General features: G+C 41.6%; 1 protein-coding gene across 1 annotated transcript in view; it reads right to left on the bottom strand.

Moving 5' to 3' along the window:
- LOC138852704 (uncharacterized) overlaps positions 1-22,705 on the bottom strand; it is a 92,359-nt gene that overhangs the window by 49,960 nt on the left and 19,694 nt on the right. Inside the window, exons 2-4 of the mRNA XM_070085031.1 lie at positions 14,518-14,720; positions 13,831-14,025; positions 11,744-11,842 (exon numbers count right to left, since the gene is read on the bottom strand). Coding sequence (XP_069941132.1) covers positions 11,744-11,842; positions 13,831-14,025; positions 14,518-14,720 — 497 coding nt within the window. The remainder of the gene's footprint in view (positions 1-11,743; positions 11,843-13,830; positions 14,026-14,517; positions 14,721-22,705) is intronic.

Below are 22,705 nucleotides of genomic sequence, written 5' to 3'. Positions count from 1 at the left end.
TCACTCTTTTCAAAACAGAAAATGAACGTTCTCCTTCACAGTTAGTAGCTGGAAGTGTTAGGTAAAGGCGATACACTATGTCAACATTAGGGAAGGTTTCTGAGATACCTGCATTTCTTAAATGTTTCAAAGCAGCTGAGGGCGCACATTTTTCAGGTGGAGCTTTAATCTGATTCATATACCCAGAAAAATGAACTATTTCTTCAACAAATGTGTCCTGAACATCTGCTGAAAGATGTTGTTGCAACTTTAATGCAGCTTCTCTCAATTCTGCATCTGGCATAGTAGTAATTTTGAACAGAAATCCAAACTTGTCATTGAGATTCTGCTAGATTTCTTTTCTTTTCACCAATTCTGTAATCAGTGAATCCAGAATGACGAAGTATTTCATTATTTATTTTTGTTTTGATTAATTTTTAAAAATCAATTTTACTCTCCAAACACTTGAACTTTTCAGGTAGGGACCCCTTTGAACTTGCACCATGTGCGCAGTCTTGGATGAGCCCCAAATGCGCGGGGCCCTAGGCAAATGCCTAGTTTGCCTATGCGGTAATCCGGTCCTGGTTGTGTGAATATAGTTGACGTCACCTGGGTTCACCTGGGGCTGTGTGAATGTATTTGACGCCACCTGGGTTCGCCTGGGGTTGTGTGAATATATTTGATGTCACTTGGGTTCACCTGGGGGTGTGTGAATGTATTTGACGTCACCTGGGTTCACCTAGGGGTGTATGAATGTAACTGAAGTCACCTGGGTTCACCTGGGTTTATATGAATGTATTTGACATCACCTGGGGTTGTATGAATGTATTTTTACTTCACCTGGGATTGTATGAAGGTATTTGACGTCACCTGGGCTCACCTGGGGTTGTATGAATGCATTTCATAATACCTGAAGTTGTATGAATGTATTTCACATCACCTGGAGTTGTATGAATGTATTTCACATCAACTGGAGTTGTATGAATGTATTTCACATCACCTGGAGTTGTATGAATGTATTTCACATCACCTGGAGTTGTATGAATGTATTTCACATCACCTGGGCTTGTATGAATGTATTATACATCGCCAGGGGTTGTATGAGTGTATTTTACATCACTTGGAGTTGTATGAATGTATTTCACATCACCTGGAGTTGTATGAATGTATTTCACATCACTTGGAGTTCTATGGATGTTTTTCACATCACCTTCAGTTGTATGAATGTATTTCACATCACCTGGAGTTGTATGAGTGTATTTTACATCACCTGGAGTTGTATGAATGTATTTCACATCACCTGGAGTTGTATGAATGTATTTCACATCACATGGAGTTGCATGAATGTATTTCACATCACCTGGAGTTGTATGAATGTATTTCACATTACCTGGAGTTGTATGAATGTATTTCACATCACCTGGAGTTGTATGAATGTATTTCACATCACCTGGCGTTGTATGAATGTATTTCACATCACCTGGCGTTGTATGAATGTATTTCACATCACCTGGCGTTGTATGAATGTATTTCACATCACCTGGCGTTGTATGAATGATGTATTTCAATCAATCAATCAATCAATCAAAGTTTATTCTCTATAAGGGTTACAATGTGGGGTTTACAGATTTTGGTTATTGTGTGGTTTACATGTTATAAAATACTAATTACAGAGGGGGCCACTAGGACACCTAGCATGGCTAGCATTTCGGGCAGACTTAGATTAATTCTTAACCCTAAATTATTACAAATTGTGGAATAAGTTGACTAAATACTAAGTGACTAAATACTAGTTTATGAGTTTAGCAATGTGAATGCTTTTGTTTTGGCACAATACATAGTTTCTATATTGGAGTATCACAGACAAACTTGTGACTGGTCAGGAATCATTATTTTAAGATTAAGATACGTATTTCTGTGCTTATAGTCAAATGGGTGAGTGAGTGAGTGTAAGTGTGAACCACCAGGTGGTTTTTATGTAGTTAGTTGATGGGGTGTATCAGGGAGATAAGATGTTTTCTAATGGTAGTTTTGAAGGTGATGAATGTGTCTGCAGTTCTAGAGTTCTCAGGTAGGGTGTTCCAGATTTTAGGGCCTTCGACATACATTGAATTTTTGTAAAGGTTTAGTCGGACACGGGGAATGTCATAGAGATGTTTGTGTCTGGTGTTATGCCTGTGGATCCTGTCACAACTATCAAGAAATCATTTTAGGTCAAGGTTAATATTGGAATTTAAGGTCATGTGTATGTAGATTGCACAGTAGTAAGTGTGGATGTACTGAACTAGGAGTAAGTTTAGATCTACGAAGAGTGGTGGGGGGGGGTGTTGCCAGGGATGGGATTTAGTGATTATTCTTACTGCAGCTTTTTGTTGACTTATTATTGGCTTCAGGAGTGTTCCTTCAGTTGATCCCCAAGCACAAATAGTATGAATGGATGAATGTATTTCACATCACCTGGAGTTGTATGAATGTATTTCACATCACCTGCAGTTGTATGAATGTATTTCACATCACCTGCAGTTGTATGAATGTATTTCACATCACCTGCAGTTGTATGAATGTATTTCACATCACCTGCAGTTGAATGAATTTATTTCACATCACCTGGAGTTGTATGAATGTATTTCACATCACCTGGAGTTGTATGAATGTATTTCACATCACCTGCAGTTGTATGAATGTATTTCACATCACCTGGAGTTGTATGAATGTATTTCACATCATCTGCAGTTGTATGAATGTATTTCACATCACCTGCAGTTGTATGAATGTATTTCACATCACCTGCAGTTGTATGAATGTATTTCACATCACCTGGAGTTGTATGAATGGATTTCACATCACCTGGAGTTGTATGAATGTATTTCACATCACCTGGTGTTGTATGAATGTATTTCACATCACCTGGAGATGTATGAATGTATTTCACATCACCTGGAGTTGTATGAATGTATTTCACATCACCTGGAGTTGTATGAATGTATTTCACAACACCTGGAGTTGTATGAATGTATTTCACATCACCTGGCGTTGTATGGATGTATTTCACATCACCTGGAGTTGTATGAATGTATTTCACATTACCTGGAGTTGTATGAATGTATTTCACATCACCTGGAGTTGTATGAATGTATTTCACATCACCTGGAGTTGTATGAATGTATTTCACATCACCTGGAGTTGTATGAATGTATTTCACATCACCTGGCGTTGTATGGATGTATTTCACATCACCTGGAGTTGTATGAATGTATTTCACATCACCTGGAGTTGTATGAATGTATTTCACATCACCTGGAGTTGTATGAATGTATTTCACATCACCTGGAGTTGTATGAATGTATTTCACATCACCTGGCATTGTATGGATGTATTTCACATCACCTGGCGTTGTATGAATGTATTTCACATCACCTGGCGTTGTATGGATGTATTTCACATCACCTGGAGTTGTATGAATGTATTTCACATCACCTGGAGTTGTATGAATGTATTTCACATCACCTGGAGTTGTATGAATGTATTTCACATCACCTGGCATTGTATGGATGTATTTCACATCACCTGGAGTTGTATGAATGTATTTCAGATCACCTGGAGTTGTATGAATGTATTTCACATCACCTGGCATTGTATGGATGTATTTCACATCACCTGGCGTTGTATGAATGTATTTCACATCACCTGGCGTTGTATGGATGTATTTCACATCACCTGGAGTTGTATGAATGTATTTCACATCACCTGGAGTTGTATGAATATATTTCACATCACCTGGAGTTGTATGAATGTATTTCACATCACCTGGAGTTGTATGAATGTATTTCACATCACCTGGCATTGTATGGATGTATTTCACATCACCTGGCGTTGTATGAATGTATTTCACATCACCTGGCGTTGTATGGATGTATTTCACATCACCTGGAGTTGTATGAATGTATTTCACATCACCTGGAGTTGTATGAATGTATTTCACATCACCTGGAGTTGTATGAATGTATTTCACATCACCTGGAGTTGTATGAATGTATTTCACATCACCTGGCATTGTATGGATGTATTTCACATCACCTGGCGTTCTATGAGTGTATTTCACATCACCTGGCATTGTATGGATGTATTTCACATCACCTGGCATTCACCTGACATCAGTTCAACTCATTATAGAAAACACAAAACTTGAAAACATCCACTGTTATCTGATTTTTTTAACTAGACTATTAACTAGCTAACTAGTTAGCTATATTTTAATAATTTCAGTAACGGCTTCAATTACACATAGAATACTGAATAAATCATTTCTGAAGTCAACAATTGTCTTAATTCTACAGCATCATTATACTTGTCAGGTAAGTCACTTAACAACAGTCTAAGTTCGTCAAAGCGTCACTTAAAGTCACCTACCGACGTTATAAGTTTGTCTAAATATTCTCAATCTTCTGACGCCATTTATTGTTTTTTATATAGAATCTTTTCAATGTTTATTTTGAATTTTCCCCGTTTTTAGTATTGTTATTAATAAAACTGCCATACTTGTCATGATTTCTCTAATGACTCTCCTACACACACACGCACACGCACACACACACACACACACACAGATTGGTCGAGGAGCCAGAAACGAGTATGAACAGATAAGGAGGGAGGCCCAGCGACAGTACGGAAACGACATAGCATCAAAAGTCAAGTTTGACCCGAAGCTGTTGTATAGCCACATCAGGAGGAAGACAACAGTCAAAGACCAGGTAATCAGGCTGAGGAAAGAAGGTGGGAAACCCACAAGAAACGACCAAGAAGTATGTGAGGAAATATAAACACATATGCAGTATAATGTGATCCTTTATTGACTACGTTTCGCCCACACAGTGGGCTTCTTCAAGTCACAAACAGAACTGTTTGTGACTTGAAGAAGCCCACTGTGTGGGCGAAACGTAGTCAATAAAGGATCACATTATACTGCATATGTGTTTATATTTCCATTGTGTCGGTATTTTATACCATTTATTTCCAAGTATGTGAGGAGCTGAACATTAGATTTAAGGAAGTATTTACAGTGAAGAGAGAAAGGACTCTTAGGAAGTCAGAGCAGAGGGGGGCACCAACAAGTTAGTTAGTTTAATATGTTTATTATGCACCCCATACCCATCCTGTGGGCGGTAGTCAAAAGATTACAGAGGTACATAATGGGTCCAGGGACTGGGCCTCAAAGTTTTGATAGCTGAGCAAGTTACAGAGGTAATGAATTCACAATTTACAAAGGTAATGAACTCACAATTTACAAAGGTAATGAACTCCAGGTAGGTCTAGTCACAATCATTACAAGTTACAAAGGTATTTACAGATTACAGAGGTACACAATGGGTCCAGGGACCGGGCTCCAAAGTTTTGATGGCTGAACTAGGTACAAGGTAATGAACTCACAAGTTACAAAGGTAATGAACTCACAAGTTACAAAGGTAATGAATACTGTAAGAATGGTTACTTACGTTTATACATGGCTGCAATCATGAACAAATTTTAGAGTAATGAGCAATTCACACTTCCACACCCGGTCACAACTGTAGTGAGTTATTGGTGCAAATGTTGATTGCTGAGTCTCTCTCTCTCTCTCTCACACACACACACACACACACACATACAAATTCATACACACACACACATAAACACACACACACACACACACACACACACACACACACACACACACACACACACACACAAACTCATACACACACGCACACACACTCATACACACACACACACACACTCATACACACACTCACACTCATATACACACACACACACTCATACTCACACACACACACACACACACACACACACACACACACACACACACACACACACTCACACACTCACACACATACACACAAACACACACACACACACACACACACACACACACACACACACACACACACACACACACACACACACACACACACACACACACATGTGGTAATGCTTTATTTACAGCTAGCAAAGTCAGGGTATTTCTCCAGAATGGTCTGTAATATACCACTGTGGATATATACCAACAAGTGTTGGATGAAATACACACAACCGAGGAGGTGGTGAAAAAGCTGCTAAGTGACCTTGATGCCTCAAAGGCGTTGGGACCGGACAAGATCTCTCTGTGGATCCTTAGAGGGGAAGCAAAGACGCTGTGTGTGCCACTAACAACAATTTTCAACACATCCATTAAAACTGGGAAACTATCTGAGGTATGGAAGATGGCAAATGTAGTCCCCATTTTTAAGAAAGGAGACAGACACGAGGCACTAAACTATAGACCAGTGTCACTGACGTGTATAGTATTTCAAAGTCATGGATTCACAGAAGACAAATCCCATGTCACTAACCTACTAACCTACTAACCCATGTCACTAACCCTTGACTGGTTTCAAACGGTTTCGTTGGACAATAAAGCAGACTGTAAACGGATGGGGTTGTAGGCGCCCTTATAAACACAAACATTAAAAATCAGGAACGTGACGGTAAGCTGTCCAATATACAAAAACAGTTAGAAACAGAAATACAAATAGCTAGAGCTTCATTTAAGGAGATTGTTAATAGAATAATCAAGAGGTTGCTAGTAGAATTGCAGTAAATCAACCATTCAAATCATTATGAAGCTGTGTGTAGTCTGTGGTCAGTCAAACAAACGGGCTTCCACATGGATAAATTGTCATTTTTGTGGAAATTGGTGTCACGCTCCTTGTGCAGATATCCCAGAACTAGCTACAAGCAGTATTAAAACAGAGAAGTGTTTTTGGGTATGCCCAAATGAGGAAAATCTGTGGACTAAAATCACAAGGGTATTAAAAGAGGACAACATCAAAGCTGCTTTCATAGAAAACCTGCAAGCTTTCTACAACAGATGGGAACATAAAAAGTCTGGGCTGAATGGTACTGCCCTTGATACTGGCCATGCAGTCACAAACTGTAAGGCTGGAGGTGATGTCCTGGTAGTCAGTAAATGTGGGGCTGATAGTGCTGTCCTGGGAGACAGTAATGGTGAAGCTGGAGGTGCTGTCCTGGGAGACAGAAATGGTGAAGCTGGAGATACTGTCCTGGGAGACAGTAATGGTGAAGCTGGAGATTTTGTCCAGGTAGTCGGGAATTATACGCAGGAAGGAATACATATAAATGACCTCATAGGGGACAGGAGCCATAGTAGGGAAACAAGTGTAGTCAAAGATAAGATAAAACCAATATTGCAAACTAGAAATAGCGCAGGAAATAGCAAACAAGAGGACTCCACTAGCAATAGTGAGGATAAATTACCAAAAACAACTGGTGGGAGCTCCATTGTTGGTGTTAGGGAGGATAGAAGTAAGACAGGGAAACATGCACCAACAGGGAATACAGTCACAGAAACCCAAGGCAAGCGGAAACCAAGCCTGTGCACATGCTATGCACTTGGTATCTGCTGGCATGGGAAATCTGGAAAAACAGATGGGACATGCAACTATGACCACCCTAGAAAATGCCATGCCCATATGACAACAGGAAAATGCAAACTCCCTTCCTGTAAGCTTTTTCACCCTGAAATGTGTACCTCTTCAGTACAGGAAAGACTGTGCTATAACTTAAATTGCCAGGCATACCATCTAAAGGGGACAAAAAGATACAAAACACCCAGGCCATGGGAAAACCTGGGTAGCCACAGCCACTCAAGAGGGAGAGGTTTTTTAGTGCCAGGAAGAAAAAAAAACTGGCAGGAAATGGCAGAAATCGTACACCAAATCCAGTCATTCCTGGAGTGGAACCACAGTCGATGGCCTCCACTCCAAACCAACAGATACAGATACTAATGCCGGAAAAAAAAAATCCCCCCCCAGTACCAACAATACCACCAGTCCGATAACATTCTTCTTTGCAAATATACAGGGTCTAAAGCCAGCAACAAACAACAAAATACCTTTCATCCGTGGACTGCTTGCAGAGGCAAAGGCAATGTTCGCGGCTTTCACTGAGACCCACATAAAGGATCACTTGGACAACGAAATATGGATCCCAGGTTACAACCTATACAGATGTGACAGAGTGAACAGGCAAAAGGGGGGGGGGTTGGCCTGTACATTGCAGAGTCACTTGTTTGCACAGAACTGCTTAATGCCTCAAATGATGTAGTGGAAGTTTTAGCAGTAAAGGTCGAGAACCAAAACCTAGTCATTGTGGTAGTCTACAAGCCTCCGGATGCAACATCCCAGCAATTCCAGGAACAGCTGTTAAAAATTGACCACTGTCTGGAAAATCTTCCAGCTCCTGCACCCAACATTTTGCTCCTGGGGGATTTCAACTTAAGGCACCTAAAATGGAGGAATATAGCAAATAATATTGTTGCAGTAATAACACCAGGAGGCAGCTCTGATGAAAACTCACACTCACACGAGCTTTTAAATCTCTGCACAAAATTCAATTTAAACCAGCAAATAATAGAGCCTACTAGACTGGAGAATACACTAGACCTCATCTTCACTAACAATGATGATCTGATAAGAAATGTCACCATATCAAAAACAATATACTCAGATCACAACATAATTGAGGTTCAGACATGTATGCGTGGAGCCCCAGACCGACAAAATGAGACTAGTAACGAGGGAGCATTCACCAAATTCAACTTCAATAACAAAAACATAAAGTGGGACCAAGTAAACCAAGTCCTAACCGATATAAGCTGGGAAGATATACTAAGCAACACAGACCCCAACTTATGCCTAGAACAGATTAACTCGGTGGCACTCGATGTATGCACAAGGCTTATTCCTCTAAGAAAAAGGAGGAGTAGATGTAAAATAGAAAGAGACAGGCGCTCCCTTTACAGGCGACGGAAAAGAATAACAGAGCGGCTAAAAGAGGTCAATATATCTGAAATGCGTAGGGAGACACTGGTCAGAGAAATAGCAAGCATCGAACTTAAGCTAAAAGAATCCTTTAAGAGTCAGGAATCGCGGGAAGAACTAAAAGCCATAAATGAAATCGAAAGAAACCCAAAGTATTTCTTCTCCTATGCCAAATCAAAATCGAGAACAACGTCCAGTATTGGGCCCCTACTTAAACAAGATGGGTTCTACACAGATGACAGCAAGGAAATGAGTGAGCTACTCAAGTCCCAATATGACTCAGTTTTTAGCAATCCGCTAACCAGACTGAGAGTCGAAGATCAAAATGAATTTTTTATGAGAGAACCACAAAATTTGATTAACACAAGCCTATCCGATGTTATCCTGACGCCAAATAACTTCGAACAGGCGATAAATGACAAGCCCATGCACTCTGCCCCAGGGCCAGACTCATGGAACTCTGTGTTCATCAAGAACTGCAAGAAGCCCCTATCACGAGCCTTTTCCATCCTATGGAGAGGGAGCATGGACACGGGGGTTGTCCCTCAGTTACTAAAAACAACAGACATAGCCCCACTCCACAAAGGGGGCAGTAAAGCAACAGCAAAGAACTACAGACCAATAGCACTAACATCCCATATCATAAAAATCTTTGAAAGGGTCCTAAGAAGCAAGATCACCACCCATCTAGAAACCCATCAGTTACACAACCCAGGGCAACATGGGTTTAGAACAGGTCGCTCCTGTCTGTCTCAACTATTGGATCACTACGACAAGGTCCTAAATGCACTAGAAGACAAAAAGAATGCAGATGTAATATATATAGACTTTGCAAAAGCCTTCGACAAGTGTGACCATGGCGTAATAGCGCACAAAATGCGTGCTAAAGGAATAACAGGAAAAGTAGGTCGATGGATCTATAATTTCCTCACTAACAGAACACAGAGAGTAGTCGTCAACAGAGTAAAGTCCGAGGCAGCTACGGTGAAAAGCTCTGTTCCACAAGGCACAGTACTAGCTCCCATCTTGTTCCTCATCCTCATATCCGACATAGACAAGGATGTCAGCCACAGCACCGCGTCTTCCTTTGCAGATGACACCCGAATCTGCATGACAGTGTCTTCCATTGCAGACACTGCAAGGCTCCAGGCGGACATCAACCAAATCTTTCAGTGGGCTGCAGAAAACAATATGAAGTTCAACGATGAGAAATTTCAATTACTCAGATATGGTAAACATGAGGAAATTAAATCTTCATCAGAGTACAAAACAAATTCTGGCCACAAAATAGAGCGAAACACCAACGTCAAAGACCTGGGAGTGATTATGTCGGAGGATCTCACCTTCAAGGACCATAACATTGTATCAATCGCATCTGCTAGAAAAATGACAGGATGGATAATGAGAACCTTCAAAACTAGGGAGGCCAAGCCCATGATGACACTCTTCAGGTCACTTGTTCTATCTAGGCTGGAATATTGCTGCACTCTAACAGCACCTTTCAAGGCAGGTGAAATTGCCGACCTAGAAAATGTACAGAGAACTTTCACGGCGCGCATAACGGAGATAAAACACCTCAATTACTGGGAGCGCTTGAGGTTTCTAAACCTGTATTCCCTGGAATGCAGGAGGGAGAGATACATGATTATATACACCTGGAAAATCCTAGAGGGACTAGTACCGAACTTGCACACGAAAATCACTCACTACGAAAGCAAAAGACTTGGCAGACGATGCACCATCCCCCCAATGAAAAGCAGGGGTGTCACTAGCACGTTAAGAGACCATACAATAAGTGTCAGGGGCCCGAGACTGTTCAACTGGCTCCCAGCACACATAAGGGGGATTACCAACAGACCCCTGGCAGTCTTCAAGCTGGCACTGGACAAGCACCTAAAGTCAGTTCCTGACCAGCCGGGCTGTGGCTCGTACGTTGGTTTGCGTGCAGCCAGCAGCAACAGCCTGGTTGATCAGGCTCTGATCCACCAGGAGGCCTGGTCACAGACCGGGCCGCGGGGGCGTTGACCCCCGGAACTCTCTCCAGGTAAACTCCAGGTACTGGAATTTTATGACAAGGTAACGGAAGTAAGACATGAGAGAGAGGAGTGGGTAGATTGCATTATCTTGGCCTGCAACAAGGCCTTCGACACAGTTCCTAACAAGAGATTAGTGCAAAAGCTAGAGGATCAGGCATGCATAACAGGAAGAGCACTGCAATGGATCAGAGAATACCTGACAGGGTCAAACACGTCAAGAAATTAGAGGAAGTGCAAAGGTTTGCAACAAGGTTAGTTCCGGAGCTCAGGGGAATGTCCCATGAAGAAAGGTTAAGGGAAATCGGCCTGACGATGCTAGAGGACAGGAGGGTCAGGGGTGACATGATAACGACATACAAAATACTGCGTGGAATAGATAAGGTGGACAGAGACAGGATGTTTCAGAGAGGGAACACAGAAACAAGGGGTCACAACTGGAAGCTGAAGACTCAAACGAAGCACAGGGATGTTAGGAAGTACTTCTTCAGTCATAGAGTAGTCAAGAAGTGGAATAGTCTAGCAAGTGATGTAGTGGAGGTAGGAACCATACATAGCTTTAAGACGAGGTATGACAAATCTCAGGGAGCAGAGAGAGAGAGAAGACCTAGCAGCGATCAGTGAAGAGGCGAGGTTAGGAGCTGAGCCTTGACCCCTGCAACCACAATTAGGTGAGTACAGACACACACAAACACACACACACACACACACACACACACACACACACACACACACACACACACACACACACACACACACACACACACACACACACACACACAGAGGAGCTATGACTCGACCCCTGCAACCACATATAGGTTAGTACAATTAGGTGAGTATACACACTCTACTCACCTCAGCCTTAACATACTGCATGAGCATGTTGCTTCCCTCATGTTCACGGTACAGGAGAGGAGGAAGGATGTCAGGGATGTGTCTCAGCCACAGCCTCTCCTGTAGGAGTAAAATTAATAACGTCAACACTAGTATGCTGACACAGTGTCAACGGTATTAAAATTTGCCTGTAATGGACAGTACGTTGTTGTTGTTGTAACAGAAGACTCATAATAACGTATTCATTGTGTTGCTTTATCACCAGGATAGTTGCATGGTTTATATCTGTTAGTACACTAATATTAGGATTATTGAGGCAACTGTAGATAATAATAATGTAGACCTAAGACCTTAACATAGGTAGTAATAGGCCAAAAGTAGGCAAACACTAGGTTATGTTAGCTAGGGAGAACTGGCAGCCCAAGTTTGAATGACGAGGCGCGGGTCTCGAAGACGCCAGTGCTTTCTTCTATGACTAGACACCATCTGAACACTGAACAACACGTGCCGTGATCAGCAGGCGGCGCCCCCACGTGTCTTCACATATGAGACCTGGGGAAATCTGGTGGAGGCACCTTGACATACCGTAGATGTTCTCCTCCGTCAGGCCCATACAGTAAGACAAGACCTCCACTTTTTCTTAGGATTCTGGCCAGTGTCTGGGGAAAGTTGCAAGTGAGTTGAGCTGTAGGCCTTTGTGCAGCCAGCAGTTCATGACCAGTACGTACTTTGTCTCTTGTCCGCCTAGAAGCTAGTGTCACTTTCTGCATAGTTATTCTAGGGGATTCACCCCCTCCCCCCCCTTGGAAATAGGAATTTCTGAGGTGCAGGCAGGTCACTAACAACCTCCCTTAGGGAGGTTGAAGACCAGAATAGCTTCTACATCATCAAGTAAGTTAGTCCTTTAAACGTGCATGCAGGCGAGATTTCTTGCAACATCAGTCATTTATGAAAATCTGTCCTATAAGCCACTTGTGAGGCTGAGGTACCGACCTCAGAGCTCGGTGTCAACAGAGCTTGCCAGGGTAGGCGACTCACTTGGAGGCAGTTAGTTTAGTTTAATATGTTTATTATGCACCCCATACCCATCCTGTGGGCGGTAGTCAAAAGATTACAGAGGTACATAATTGGTCCAGGGACTGGACTCCAAAGTTTTGATAGCTGAGCAAGTTACAGAGGTAATGAACTGGAGGCAGTCCAGACAAATTTTCACAAAATCAGTGTTCTTGTCACAACAATGGTTTAAAATGAGTAATGGCGTGTTGATGGTGTCGAGGTGACTCCTTCAGTAACAGTGAACCTGTCGTGGTCACTGATGACCAAACTGATCTTCTGGACACAGACAGTGCATACAAAACAATGACTTCCCCTTAATTCATTAGACTGAAAATTAAATAATCCTGAAAAATGTTTAATTTAAACCACTTTATAAAAAATTCCCATAGTGAATTGATGGTGATATTTAATAATTTCTACGGATTATTTTCCATAGATCGACCATTGTCCTACTATACTACACAGACAAGAACAACAAACAACAGTTGACTCACGAAATCGTAATGACACGATTGCAAACAAACCATACCACGGGCGGGGTTTGAACCCGCGATCAGAGAGTCTCAAAACTCCAGACCGTTGCGTTAGCCACAGGGGCGGCGCCAGAATTTCTGTAGTTAGTGGTCGTAGGTGTGTCTGTATGGTTAGCAGAGGAGGCTAAGTGACTTGTTTTGATACAGTTATTATTATTACTACTTTTATCTGAGGAGCTTTCAGGGCTGAAGGAATTATGGGAGATGAAGCCTACACAAGCTTCTCCTTGATGCCGCTACTGATTATTCTTCAAGATTTATGAAAAAGAATAAGAAGAAGCAAGAACATTCTGGAGGGTACAAATTACAGGTCCATAAAGTGAAAATAGCCCAGGGTGAGTGAAACGTCCTGGACCATTAAAAGTGAAAATAGTCCAGGGTGAGTGAAACGTCCTGGACCATTAAAAGAGTCAATCAAAGCTCCATAATGGTCTAGGACTGACAGAAACATTGTCCAGCTTTCATTCATTATGGTGAAGTAATGGTGGAAGGAAAGATGATGATGTTGGTAGTACTAACTTTCCTGTGGCCGCCATGAGGAGTGGCGCAGGCATTAATGGTGTACGAAGACCTGCCTTTACTTCTCAGCTTCTGGTAGTCAAAGGGGTTGGGCTCCACCAGCACCCCGCGGAACCCCAGCTGCTGCTCCACGAAGAGTGTCAGGGACATGTACTCCCCGTCCTGGGCTCCTATCTCCATGAAGATCCCTGGTATCTGTGAGTACAGTAACTGTTTAGTGTTTTCTCTATAAAAAAAAAAACTTTTATGGGTCTTGTAATTGAAGTTACAATTGATTCCATTTCTTCTTAAATTCGTAAACACACATTTGAAAAAAAAATAAGTCATCAAGTAAAAAATGTCTTTTTAATAATTTTTAAATAGGAATTATTTTCAACTGATAAAATTTTATGGACCCAAATATGCTTGCTCATTGTTTGTCATTTTAAATCATATTTAAACTCAGACTAAGCATGAGTTAAGTGGCGGAGGTAGTCAAAATTTACACGCAGGTTTCTGATCACTGATATGAGGTGGGACAGTCATGTCTGTTTACTGATATAAAACTAATGAGCATTATAAAGACAGGGGACAACAGAGATCGACTTCAGGAAAACTTGAAAAGGCTTCAGAAATGGTTCAAAATGTGTCTGTTGGAGTTCAGGCCAAACAAATGCCAGGAAAAAGAAACTGGAAGACATTTCTTGCCTTGTACGAGTTGAAGTAGTTATTAATGAAATTGTAGGCGTCTTTCCAGTAGTGGTTGGAGGCCCACGGGGGATCGTCGAGTGGGAAGCCTGGTTTGTAGGAATCCCTGGGTGCTGGCTGGTCCACCCAGTGCTCCCTGATGTGAAGTATAGCGTCCCGGTCCAGCGACCTGACCGGTGCTCTCAGTAACGTCGCTATGCATTCTATAAGAACACTCAGGGTGTAGTAAGATGCAGCAGGAAAACTTTTATAAGATAAGATAAGATTTCGTTCGGATTTTTAACCCCGGAGGGTTAGCCACCCAGGATAACCCAAGAAAGTCAGTGCGTCATCGAGGACTGTCTAACTTATTTCCATTGGGGTCCTCAATCTTGTCCCCCAGGATGCGACCCACACCAGTCGACTAACACCCAGGTACCTATTTGCTGCTAGGTGAACAGGACAACAGGTGTAAGGAAACGTGTCGAAATGTTTCCACCCGCTGGGAATCGAACCCAGGCCCTCCATGTGTGAAGCGGGAGCTTTACCCACCAGGCCAACGGGCCACCACCACCATATATATATATATATATATATATATATATATATATATATATATATATATATATATATATATATATATATATATATATATATATATATATGTATATATATATATATATATATATATATATATATATATATTAATTTTTTATTATCACACTGGCCGATTCCCACCAAGGCAGGGTGGCCCGAAAAAGAAAAACTTTCACCATCATTCACTCCATCACTGTCTTGCCAGAAGGGTGCTTTACACTACAGTTTTTAAACTGCAACATTAACACCCCTCCTTCAGAGTGCAGGCACTGTACTTCCCATCTCCAGGACTCAAGTCCGGCCTGCCGGTTTCCCTGAATCCCTTCATAAATGTTACTTTGCTCACACTCCAACAGCACGTCAAGTATTAAAAACCATTTGTCTCCATTCACTCCTATCAAACACGCTCATGCATGCCTGCTGGAAGTCCAAGCCCCTCGCACACAAAACCTCCTTTACCCCCTCCCTCCAACCTTTCCTAGGCCGACCCCTACCCCGCCTTCCTTCCACTACAGACTGATACACTCTTGAAGTCATTCTGTTTCGCTCCATTCTCTCTACATGTCCGAACCACCTCAACAACCCTTCCTCAGCCCTCTGGACAACAGTTTTGGTAATCCCGCACCTCCTCCTAACTTCCAAACTATGAATTCTCTGCATTATATTCACACCACACATTGCCCTCAGACATGACATCTCCACTGCCTCCAGCCTTCTCCTCGCTGCAACATTCATCACCCACGTTTCACACCCATATAAGAGCGTTGGTAAAACTATACTCTCATACATTCCCCTCTTTGCCTCCAAGGACAAAGTTCTTTGTCTCCACAGACTCCTAAGTGCACCACTCACTCTTTTTCCCTCATCAATTCTATGATTCACCTCATCTTTCATAGACCCATCCGCTGACACGTCCACTCCCAAATATCTGAATACGTTCACCTCCTCCATACTCTCTCCCTCCAATCTGATATTCAGTCTTTCATCACCTAATCTTTTTGTTATCCTCATAACCTTACTCTTTCCTGTATTCACCTTTAATTTTCTTCTTTTGCACACCCTACCAAATTCATCCACCAATCTCTGCAACTTCTCTTCAGAATCTCCCAAGAGCACAGTGTCATCAGCAAAGAGCAGCTGTGACAACTCCCACTTTGTGTGTGATTCTTTATCTTTTAACTCCACGCCTCTTGCCAAGACCCTCGCATTTACTTCTCTTACAACCCCATCTATAAATATATTAAACAACCACGGTGACATCACACATCCTTGTCTAAGGCCTACTTTTACTGGGAAATAATTTCCCTCTTTCCTACATACTCTAACTTGAGCCTCACTATCCTCGTAAAAACTCTTCACTGCTTTCAGTAACCTACCTCCTACACCATACACTTGCAACATCTGCCACATTGCCCCCCTATCCACCCTGTCATACGCCTTTTCCAAATCCATAAATGCCACAAAGACTTCTTTAGCCTTATCTAAATACTGTTCACTTATATGTTTCACTGTAAACACCTGGTCCACACACCCCCTACCTTTCCTAAAGCCTCCTTGTTCATCTGCTATCCTATTCTCCGTCTTACTCTTAATTCTTTCAATTATAACTCTACCATACACTTTACCAGGTACACTCAACAGACTTATCCCCCTATAATTTTTGCACTCTCTTTTATCCCCTTTGCCTTTATACAAAGGAACTATGCATGCTCTCTGCCAATCCCTAGGTACCTTACCCTCTTCCATACATTTATTAAATAATTGCACCAACCACTCCAAAACTATATCCCCACCTGCTTTTAACATTTCTATCTTTATCCCATCAATCCCGGCTGCCTTACCCCCTTTCATTTTACCTACTGCCTCACGAACTTCCCCCACACTCACAACTGGCTCTTCCTCACTCCTACAAGATGTTATTCCTCCTTGCCCTATACACGAAATCACAGCTTCCCTATCTTCATCAACATTTAACAATTCCTCAAAATATTCCCTCCATCTTCCCAATACCTCTAACTCTCCATTTAATAACTCTCCTCTCCTATTTTTAACTGACAAATCCATTTGTTCTCTAGGCTTTCTTAACTTGTTAATCTCACTCCAAAACTTTTTCTTATTTTCAACAAAATTTGTTGATAACATCTCACCCACTCTCTCATTTGCTCTCTTTTTACATTGCTTCACCACTCTCTTAACCTCTCTCTTTTTCTCCATATACTCTTCCCTCCTTGCATCACTTCTACTTTGTAAAAACTTCTCATATGCTAACTTTTTCTCCCTTACTACTCTCTTTACATCATCATTCCACCAATCGCTCCTCTTCCCTCCTGCACCCACTTTCCTGTAACCACAAACTTCTGCTAAACACTCTAACACTACATTTTTTATCCTACCCCATACCTCTTCGACCCCATTGCCTATGCTCTCATTAGCCCATCTATCCTCCAATAGCTGTTTATATCTTATCCTAACTGCCTCCTCTTTTAGTTTATAAACCTTCACCTCTCTCTTCCCTGATGCTTCTAATCTCCTTGTATCCCATCTACCTTTTACTCTCAGTGTAGCTACAACTAGAAAGTGATCTGATATATCTGTGGCCCCTCTATAAACATGTACATCCTGAAGTCTACTCAACAGTCTTTTATCTACCAATACATAATCCAACAAACTACTGTCATTTCGCCCTACATCATATCTTGTATACTTATTTATCCTCTTTTTCTTAAAATATGTATTACCTATAACTAAACCCCTTTCTATACAAAGTTCAATCAAAGGGCTCCCATTATCATTTACACCTGGCACCCCAAACTTACCTACCACACCCTCTCTAAAAGTTTCTCCTACTTTAGTATTCAAGTCCCCTACCACAATTACTCTCTCACTTGGTTCAAAGGCTCCTATACATTCACTTAACATCTCCCAAAATCTCTCTCTCTCCTCTGCATTCCTCTCTTCTCCAGGTGCATACACGCTTATTATGACCCACTTCTCGCATCCAACCTTTACTTTAATCCACATAATTCTTGAATTTACACATTCATATTCTCTTTTCTCCTTCCATAACTGATCATTTAACATTACTGCTACCCCTTCCTTTGCTCTAACTCTCTCAGATACTCCAGATTTAATCCCATTTATTTCCCCCCACTGAAACTCTCCTACCCCCTTCAGCTTTGTTTCGCTTAGAGCCAGGACATCCAACTTCTTTTCATTCATAACATCAGCAATCATCTGTTTCTTGTCATCCGCACTACATCCACGCACATTTAAGCATCCCAGTTTTATAAAGTTTTTCTTCTTCTCTTTTTTAGTAAATGTATACAGGAGAAGGGGTTACTAGCCCATTGCTCCCGGCATTTTAGTCGCCTCATACGACACGCATGGCTTACGGAGGAAAGATTCTTTTCCACTTCCCCATGGACAATAGAAGAAATAAAAAAGAACAAGAGCTATTTAGAAAAAGGAGAAAAACCTAGATGTATGTATATATATATATGCATGTGCGTGTCTGTGAAGTGTGACCAAAGTGTAAGTAGGAGTAGCAAGATATCCCTGTTATCTAGCATGTTTATGAGACAGAAAAAGAAACCAGCAATCCTACCATCATGCAAAACAGTTACAGGTTTTTGTTTCACAGTCATCTGGCAGGACGGTAGTACTTCCCTGGGTGGTTGCTGTCTACCAACCTACTATATATATATATTATATATATATATATATATATATCTATATATATATATATATATATATATATATATATATATATATATATATATATATATATATATATATATATATATTGTGGAAAATTGCATTTATCTGAATGTAACTAATTATGTACATAACAGTAAATGATAACAAAGATAATTATTATTTATCAATGTTACATAGACAAGTAGGAATTTGGGACACCTACGTCGCAAAAATGTCCCCCTTCGATACCTACCACTGTCATAACCACAAGTTGCTCTGGACCTATTAATTAAATGAAATATACATCACCAGGAATGCTGGTAAATATATAAATTTGTGGACTGTATATTAAACTTAAAAAATTATTATATATAAATGTATTCAGATAGTTGGGAGTGGACGTGTCAGCGGATGGGTCTATGAAAGATGAGGTGAATCATAGAATTGATGAGGGGAAAAGGGTGAGTGGTGCACTTAGGAGTCTGTGGAGACAAAGAACTTTGTCCTTGGAGGCAAAGAGGGGAATGTATGAGAGTATAGTTTTACCAACGCTCTTATATGGGTGTGAAGCATGGGTGATGAATGTTGCAGCGAGGAGAAGGCTGGAGGCAGTGGAGATGTCATGTCTGAGAGCAATGTGTGGTGTGAATATAATGCAGAGAATTCGTAGTTTGGAAGTTAGGAGGAGGTGCGGGATTACCAAAACTGTTGTCCAGAGGGCTGAGGAAGGGTTGTTGAGGTGGTTCGGACATGTGGAGAGAATGGAGCGAAACAGAATAACTTCAAGAGTGTATCAGTCTGTAGTGGAAGGAAGGCGGGGTAGGGGTCGGCCTAGGAAAGGTTGGAGGGGGCTTGGACTTCCAGCAGGCATGCGTGAGCGTGTTTGATAGGAGTGAATGGAGACAAATGGTTTTTAATACTTGACGTGCTGTTGGAGTGTGAGCAGAGCAACATTTATGAAGGGGTTCAGGGAAACCGGCAGGCCAGACTTGAGTCCTGGAGATGGGAAGTACAGTGCCTGCACTCTGAAGGAGGGGTGTTAATGTTGCAGTTTAAAAACTGTAGTGTAAAGCACCCTTCTGGCAAGACAGTGATGGAGTGAATGATGGTGAAAGTTTTTCTTTTTTGGGCCACCCTGCCTTGGTGGGAATCGGCCAGTGTGATAATATAAAACCTCACTAACTAAATTTATGAAAACACTGGCCAGAATTATACACAAATCTAGAGAGCTTATCTGAGGTTCCTGGAGCTGTCTTGTCCAGTCGTCTGATATCTCAAGTTATGCAGGAATGCATATCCACCAACTACATCTGTTCTGAGTCCCAGAATGCCTTTGTGAACGTTCTACAGTGTTCCGGCCGTACCTTCGGTGTTGTGAGAATTAGTTCTTAGGTAGTGAAAATTTGTCTGTCATTCCAAGACACGTGTGCTAGATGTGTTAAGTGCTGAGGGTTTGGAGTAATTAACAAGTAGTACAGTGTTGGTAACTCTCGAGACGACTGTGGGCCCAGTGAATGACCTTGAAAATCGCACTGCGACCCGCAGGCCACTACACCCATATTGCCTGTGTCTAGCGAGGTGAATATTCCTTCTTTGTCCCTTCTCTCTTATGGAATAAAGGCGGTTTCACTGACCCAAAAGTAAGACTAACTCTTCCACCTCAAGCAGCTGAACTAGAAGTGACCTATGGATGTGAACGAAGTAAATGATGGTGAAGGCGAATTCGTACGTTTTAGAAGTAAGGGAGCTTTGAAAAAAGAAAGAGGATTTCAAAGGAGGCTTGCTGCAAGAAACAACGAGAGCAACAACAACCATCGCAGAACGGTTAGGCTTGATTTCCCTGCCAACACTGAGTTTGAGGTCAAGTTTAGATGGTTTTACGAAGCTACACTAGACAACCCAGAGGAAAACCTTCGGATTCGCTTTCGTCATGACGAGGATAATTACGTCTTTGTTACTAATGACCCAACATTCATAGAAAAACTTCTTACTCATAAATATGCTAACATCCAACTCCAAGCTGCCCCACCAAGATCACCTAAAGTGCTTATTGTTATCCACAATGTCAATAAGTACTTGGATCCTAAATTCCTGTTGTCAGATCAAGTTGTAAACCCTCGTCGACTTCCAAATGATCTGATATTGGCTGAGTGGATTGACCAAGGGACTCCACCATCATATATCTACTCTCGTGCAGCGCTTAACAGGAGTTACAAAATAGCTTTGTACAAACCACCTCACCGTAGATGCTACAAGTGTCAGCGCTGGGGCCACATTGCTTGGAAATGCCCATCTAAGTCACACTGGTGTGCAGTGTGTGCCAAGGCCCATCCTTCTCACCAGTGCTATGATATGATCAAGAAACACCAGACCGTAGCATTACAATGTATCAATTGTGATACTCCAGGAGTCACAGCTGCTCATGCTGACTGCAGAGTGAAAGCTGCTCACATCGCCAGCCGCAGGGCTCCCGCCTCACCCATCACCCCCCATGATGAGGCAGTAGGCCTACCAGATACTTCATGTCTGAATACTGACCCATGCCTGAACTCAGACAATATGGTTGAGCGAGTCACTCTGGGAGTACATCAACAGAGCACGATCACGTCTGCTATCAACACTAGTAATGCTGCTAGTGTTGACACCATCTGTCTGGGTGAGTCACCTGTCAGTCAGCCACCTGGCTCGGCTGATCGGGACTTCATACTTCCTGATGACGCTAGTCTTGCTGGGGTGGTACATAACATGCAGCTGCGCATAACAGTACTGGAGAAGTAACAATGGTGTTTGAAACAACAACTTGAGCACCACGAGGAAAAACTTACAGAGGTTGCAAATGAGTACATCAACCCACAGATAGTCAGCCATTATGAAAATGAGTGTAGTGATGATGAACAAACTGATGATTGCAGTGGTGTTAATAATTACAAAAATGATGAATCTGATAGTGGTGTTTACAATCACAGTGAAGATGATAAGGGCAGTGAAGACCATCATGATAGTCAACCTGATGAGTGTAATATATTGATAGATACTGAGTGTGGAGATGACCCGGTTGTTGATAATGGTGTATGTATCACTGGTCATAATGATGAGGGAAGTGATACATGTGATGATAGTGATGAGTGTAATAAAAGCGGAGAGGTGAGTGCTAGGGATAGTGTCACGATCCATACATTCACAGACAAAGAGCGCAGTGACCTCTGTGTACAAAGACTCCCAAGAGGTCTCACTAATGGAAGTGCACTTAGGAGACTCATGGATAAGGATAATACTGATGATATTGATATTGATTATGTCTGTTTGTTATTTAGTAAGTTTTTTCATTTTGCTGAGAAATTGAAATCTATTCCTGGACTTTTATAATGGAACCAAACTCGTATAAACTATCCATTTTAAGTTGGAATATTGCGTCACTTAGAAAAAGATTTTCTGACCTGCATCATAAAGTAACCACTGAATCCATTGATATTGTGTGTCTACAAGAGTGCAGAGTCCCTGAAAAATCCCAACCCCCTAAATTGCCATCATTTGTTGCATATAGCCTCAAATCTACTAACTCTTGTGTTCTATATATTAAAAAATCACTTCCCCATCAACTTCTTGCACAAAAGAAAACAGAGGGGCTACAGTATCACGGTGTTAGGATTTATATTGGGAACTCTGCTCTCAACATATTTAACTTGTACGCTCCTGCTGATAAGTTTAATTACTTGGAGCTCCAAACTTGTGCTCAGTCTGAACCTACTCTCATTATTGGTGATTATAATGCAAGACACAAAAGCATTGGAAACTCTCAGTTTGGTAATCGTAATGGCAATCAACTGTTGTCACTCTTAAACAGTCATGATAATGTGCAAATTGTAGGTGACCTTGAACCCACACATATCTATGGAGGTGTCCTTGATCTGTGTCT

Source organism: Cherax quadricarinatus, chromosome 14 (assembly GCF_038502225.1).
Source record: "Cherax quadricarinatus isolate ZL_2023a chromosome 14, ASM3850222v1, whole genome shotgun sequence".
NCBI lineage: Eukaryota > Metazoa > Arthropoda > Malacostraca > Decapoda > Parastacidae > Cherax > Cherax quadricarinatus.
This window is presented reverse-complemented; position numbering and strand designations above follow the sequence as displayed.